The sequence below is a fragment of the Sorex fumeus genome, unplaced genomic scaffold, assembly GCF_029834395.1.
Source record: "Sorex fumeus unplaced genomic scaffold, SorFum_2.1 ptg000013l, whole genome shotgun sequence".
Classification (NCBI taxonomy): domain Eukaryota; kingdom Metazoa; phylum Chordata; class Mammalia; order Eulipotyphla; family Soricidae; genus Sorex; species Sorex fumeus.
Window position 1 is genome coordinate 1101933 of NW_026606070.1, and position 6000 is coordinate 1107932.

General features: G+C 49.7%; 1 protein-coding gene across 2 annotated transcripts in view; it reads left to right on the top strand.

The window, feature by feature from the left end:
• The window catches only part of FAM13A (family with sequence similarity 13 member A), a 96534-nt gene extending 93540 nt beyond the window's left edge, over nt 1-2994 (top strand). For both annotated transcript variants that reach the window (XM_056111234.1, XM_056111235.1), the window contains one exon: nt 295-2994. In XM_056111234.1, coding sequence (XP_055967209.1) covers nt 295-421 — 127 coding nt within the window. In that variant the 3' untranslated portion in view covers nt 422-2994. The remainder of the gene's footprint in view (nt 1-294) is intronic.
• The last annotated feature ends 3006 nt before the right edge of the window (nt 2995-6000 follow it).

Consider the following 6000-nt stretch of genomic DNA (forward strand, 5'->3'; position numbering starts at 1 on the left):
CTGATTGATTGCAGAATTTTGTTCTGTTTCTCACATGATCATTCTCCAAAGAATACACACACACATACACACATACACACATACACACACACACACACACACACACACACATACACATTTGCTGTGCTTTCCTATTTGGTTGTGGAAGTTCCACCTGTTGGTGGTGATGCTTTTGGACAGTTCGTGGGTGTCTGGTTTGTGCATGCGTAGTGTGGTGTGCTGGAAACTGCATTACTGTGTGAGAGAGAGCTGGCTAGTGTTCCTCAGCCCACTTTTTTCTTTTGTTTTCCCCAGGAATGTTCAGAAGGAAGACCGCAGCCCCATGGCTGAAGAGTACAACGAATACAAGCACATCAAAGCCAAGCTCCGGCTCCTGGAGGTTCTCATCAGCAAGAGAGACACCGATTCCAAGTCCCTGTGAGGGGCTGCCCCATCCTGAGGCGTCGGGGGGATTTGCTCCCTGCCTCCGCGGGCCCAGAGCAGCTCTGCCGAAGCCAGAAGATCCGCTTGGTTCTGGACCTGCCGAGTCCCGTGCCCCTTCTGCCTTCCAGGCCTTTGGGTTCAGTTCCCGTTACCTGCCTTAGAAACGCCTAGAGGGAAGGAAGCAACCTGCCCTGGGTAGGAATTTTATAAGGGAAAGTCAAGATTCCTGCACATGTACAAGCGTGCATGCATGCATGCATGCGTGTGCGTGTGCGTGTGTGTGTGTGTGTCCACGCATGGACACGCACACACACTGATAGACACACACTCACATAGTTGTGGGAATTTCACTAAGACTCGCAGTGGTGATGAGCCGTGTCGTCGAGATTCATCCGCAGAGAACAGAGGCCGTTCTTCCTCGGTAACTGACAAACGCGAGACCGTTCTCTGTCAAACTGTGATCAAAATCAGCTCAGGATTTCATTCTGCAGAGCGAACTCTCTGGGCACGTCCGTGCTCCTTCTGGACCCAGCCAAGCGGGAATCTCCCTTGGAGCCCTATTTGCTGCCTCTCCCGTTCTTGTGACCTTTCCCGACTAGTGTGAATTATTTCCCCGCTAGCTCTCAGGTAGCTGGAGGCTGCATCTACCCAGAAGAGTCTGGAAAGCGTCGATTTGACGCCGTGTTCCCAGACTTCCTCGGTGGACAAAGGATTGGATCCCTGACTAGGAGAGGAATCGTCGGCAGAAGACAGGTGGAACAAAGGAAGACATCGTTCCGTTCCTATGCGTTTGTCAGGTGACAGCAGGGTGAAGAGCCCAGAGGACTCTTGGCTGAACGTTGGCTGTGAGCATCGGTCTCAGTTTTTGTCATGATCCGTCGAGGCTTGGATGGCCTGCTTGGGGCTCCGTTTTGTGATGGCGTGTGCCAAGCCTCCAGGGTCTTGCTTAACTCCTAAGTCTAAGGGATCATAAGACAGAAAGAGCCTGTGTTCTCAGCCTCCTGGGAACTCACCAGGGTTGATTTTTTTCTTTTTATTTTTTAAGCTGCACTAAAATCCCCTCACTGAAGAGTCAATGTAGCTTTCAGAGCTTAGCCAGAGGCAGAATCTAAATCACACCTTTTCCAAGATCACGGACAAAAGAGGGGGGAAAAAAATAACGGTGTGTGGCCCGTTGTGATTTGAAATTTTTTTCAGACTGTGTCACAAACCTGTCTATATTAGACATTTTGGAGGGACCAGGGAATCTCGGACTTGGCATCCTCTCTTCCTTGCGCGGATGCTGCTTTGTGATTGTTACTTTTTCAGCCCTCTCTGTCTACACTGAGAGCGGGTTGGTCCTAGTTTGTGCTGAGGGCTCCCGCGTGGGGTCTGCACACCAGCCCTCAGTGAGAGAGAGGGCTTCGTAGCCCCTACCTCTTGCATATACTGTTGCTGTAGGAACAGGAACCAGGGAGACCCCCTAGATGTTCTAAGAATTTTTTTTTCTCCAAAGGTCCCATTTGTTCCATCTCCTGAGTAAAGGAGCAAAAAGAGAGAGAGAGAGAGAGAGAGAGAGAGAGAGAGAGAGAGAGAGAATGTGAAACTTGACATCAGCGGTTAGCTTCCAAAATGGGTTCTGTGGCTGAGGACTTGGCCCTCAGGAGAGCACTCGCCTTGCACATGGGGGGCCCGAGCACAGACCCCGGCACCCCTGGACCCAATAAAGGGAATGGAGGTGTCTAGAGCAATGGGCCTGATGGATTTATGAGCAGCATTTTCCTTGGCTGACATGGGTCAATCACACTCTCTCAAAACATAATCATCCAAGCAGGGAGAAGGAGGGAAAGAATATCTTTGAATTTCCTTTAAAAAATATATTCATATAGGGGCCGGAAAGATAGTTCAGTTGGGTAGGGCGTGTCCTTGTCACGGCTGACCCCCTGCCCCATATGGGGCTGACCACCACCCCGACGAGTGATATATGAGCTCTACTGGGTGTGGCCCCGAAACCAAAAACAAGAAAAAGAAAAAAAAAAACATGTAGAAGCATGAAGTTCCCTGGTTTAATCCACACACTTAAAAGATGGTACATAACCTTACACTTTAAAATGTATGTGAAAATATAGTTTGGTATTCTTTGCTCTACTGTTTACATTGCAGACTGATAGAATTTCCAGGAGTTATATTATAAATAAATGATATGATGCACTTTAGGACATTTTCTACTTTTGAAATCGGAACATGAATTATTCACATGACCAAAAAGAAGATCATATTTTTAAAAAAGAAACCTGTTTAGTCTGTCCTTTTAAAATGATCATTCTCTAAATGAGCTATAAATGTGAATCAAACCATTACCTGTTAACGTTTCAAGCACATCTGTGTAAGCGTATTGCTCTGGAGAGAGGGAGACGCGACGGAATTTTAAAAGAGACAAACACAACTAGACAACTGAGAAGCTACTCGATGTTTTTGAGGTCTTTTGTTTCTGCCAAAGGTAAACGAAGTAAAAGATTTATTCAGGAATCCCCACTCGAATTTGTATGATTGAATAAACTCAAACACCGAGGAAAATAAATTCTGTATGGAATGCTGTGTGTCCTTTGTCATGCCTCATCATCTGAATTTCATACAATGGAGCCCCCAAACCCAGGGCCGGGGGTGGGGAGTCCCACATACACTGGCGTTCCCCCCTCCCCCCGTGAAGACACATCGGTCGCTTCTGGCCCTGTCAGAAATGCTGAAGCAATTGCGTTGCCACGGCAACCGTTGGTGCCTGCAGCCCAGGTCTCAGCGCCCTGGAGACTGGGACTTAATTGGCTTCACACAGACAGAATATTCGGAGCTGGGGTTTTTCCTTTGCTCTCTTGGGAGCGTGTGTGTTTATTAGAACGCGCCAACAAAATAAATGTCAAGGGTTATTTAATAACAATAATAACTAAAGGTAAAGCGTGCAGGGACGAGATGACCGTCAGAGCTGGCTGGGATGTCGCTGTCGTTGGAACGTGCTTCTGCCGTGTTCGGGGAGGTGGGGGGTGGGGTGTCAGTAAACGCAGGGTCGCTCCTGCAGTTCATCCTGGAATCGTCTGTCTGGGTTTCGCTTCCCAGACAGATACGTGCAGGGTTTCAGATGCGGGTCCAGCCACACAGTGTTTCAGGACAGCTGACATCTGTCTTGTGCTGCCGAGAGAAAGCCCAGACAGACAATACAATCTGGGGGCAGGGGCGCCCGGGTCCAGAACAGAACTGCCAGGAGATAACTCCATCAGGCTCACGCTAATGACTGGGGGTTTTGTTTTGTATTTTTTTTTCATTGCTCACTGTCATTTGTGGTGGGCTAATAATTAGATTTCTTCTGTGGGGTTGTTATCTGGAATCTCATCGGTCATGGCCCAGGCCCTCAGCAGCAAGCCTGCGATTTGTTCTGGGGTATCCCAACTCAGCTCTGGGCGTGTGTGTGGCCGGGGAGCAGGAACATCTGCCCTGGGGTGTCCCTGCTTGGGCGTGGCCGGGGTTTGTGGGCCAGGAGGAGCCGGGGGCTGTGATCCTGTCAGCACACAGGGGACAGTCCCTGTGGCGTGAGCCGGGCCACGGTGAGGGGTGGAGAGAGCACAGCATTGGTCCCCGCTGGTAGCCTTCTCTGTGTCTGAGAGAGTCCATCTTTGGGGTGTTGTTTTTTTTTAATTCACTAATATATTTTATTTATTTATTATTAATTTTTATTAGTGAGCCACCATGAGGTACAGTTGTAGACTTGCAAATTTTGTGCTTGGGTTTCAGTTATACAATGATCAAATACCCATCCCTCCACCAGGGCCCATTTCCCACCACCACGGATCCCAGTATCCCTCCCACCCCCCACCCCCACCCCCATCCCTCCCTGCCTCTGTGGCAAGGCATTCCCTTTTGTTCTCTCTCTGTCCTTTTGGGTCCTGTGTTTTGCAGGAGAGGCATTGAGTGGCAGTCATGTTCGGTTTATAGTTTACTTTCAGCATGCTTCTCCCATCCTGGGAGGATCCTCCCAACACCCTTTATTTGGTGCTCCCTTCTCTATCTGAGCTGCCTTTACCCCTAGAGTGTGCGACTGGCCTCCAAGCCATGGAGTGAACCTTCTGGTATTTATCTTGGCTATTCTTGGGTGTTAGTCCCCTGTTTAATCTGTCTACTTCTGTCCCTCTCTTTCTGACTCATTTCGCTTAGCATGATACTTTCCATGTAGTATCACTTGTATGTAAATGTCATGACTTCATCTTTTCTAACAGCTGCATAGGGATGTTTTTTTGTTTTTAATTAAAGAACTGTGATTTTTTGCAAAGGCATTGATAGTTAAGTTTTAGGCCTAAAATCTTTCAACTCCAACCCCGTCACCAGTGTCAGCCCCCCCTCCGCCTGTTTCCCGAGATTCTCTCCCACCCACCCCTCCCGGCAACTTGACAGGCACGTTACAGTTCCGGTGGCTCCACTCAGTGCTCGAGTCTTTGGTTCTTTTGGATCTGGGTTTGGTACCTGAGGTTCTACCCCTCCCCGTGTTATTCAACCCCGTGGTGTGTCCAGGGTGGCCGAGGGCTTCGTTGCCGTGTCTCTAGGCCAACAGAACTCGGGGCGCCTCAGCCTGGCCACTTTGGAGTTCTTGGTCCTCCCAGGCCTGCTCACCCCATGTGAACCTTCCAGCCTCCCAGACGTCAGGAGGCAAAGAACAAAAACAGGAGAAGGGCAGACGCCCCAGGCTGTGCGATTCGTGGGGCCCTGGCATCTGTAAGCTCTCCAGAGCCTAATGCTTAAGGTGTTTGACCCTTGATATTTCATGGAAAAATAAACTCAAACCTTACCTTTCCCCAAAATAATACATATACATATATATATATATATATATATATATATATATATATATATATATATATCACTGTCCTCCCATTGTTCATCGATTTGCTTGAGCGGGCCCAGTAACATTGTGAGACTTGTTAAGTGTGTTTGGCATATCAAATACGCCACGGGTAGCTGGCCAGGCTTTGCTGCGCGGGCGAGATACTCTTGGTAGTTTGCCAGGCTCTCCGAGAGGGGCGGAGGAATCGAATTGAAGCCCTGGTGCCTGTTCACACATTACTTCTTGTTCTTTCCCCCTTGGATTTAGGGGGGAGCCCATTTTCTTTGCCAAGATCTGGCTAAACACATCTTGGGGCTGTGGTCAGCTCGGTTCATGCCCACTGGTGCCTTCCCAAACAGTGGCCGCAGACACGACCAGCTCCAAACCAGAGTGCGTGGGCCTGTCCCCCAGAGCCGGCCTTCGTGAGGACCCCTCAGTGGCCACGGTGGAAGGGACTGAGGTCACTTCTCACCTCTGACCTCTCGTGCCCACAACCCGGTCCACTCAGGGGCCACCGCTCCATCTCTGGAGAATTCCATCTGGCCCGGGACCCCGCACCCAGCGGCCTGGAGCCTGAGGAGACCTTCAGAGGGTGGAATTCACAGCTGGCTGGGTCCTCTCCAGGAAAGCAAGTGAGCAGAGCTCCGAGACTGGGTCCAGTTACTCATCATATGGGCCAAGAGCAAAGGTCACAGGACGTGGAGGCAGAAAACACTCCAAGTGTCCCTACT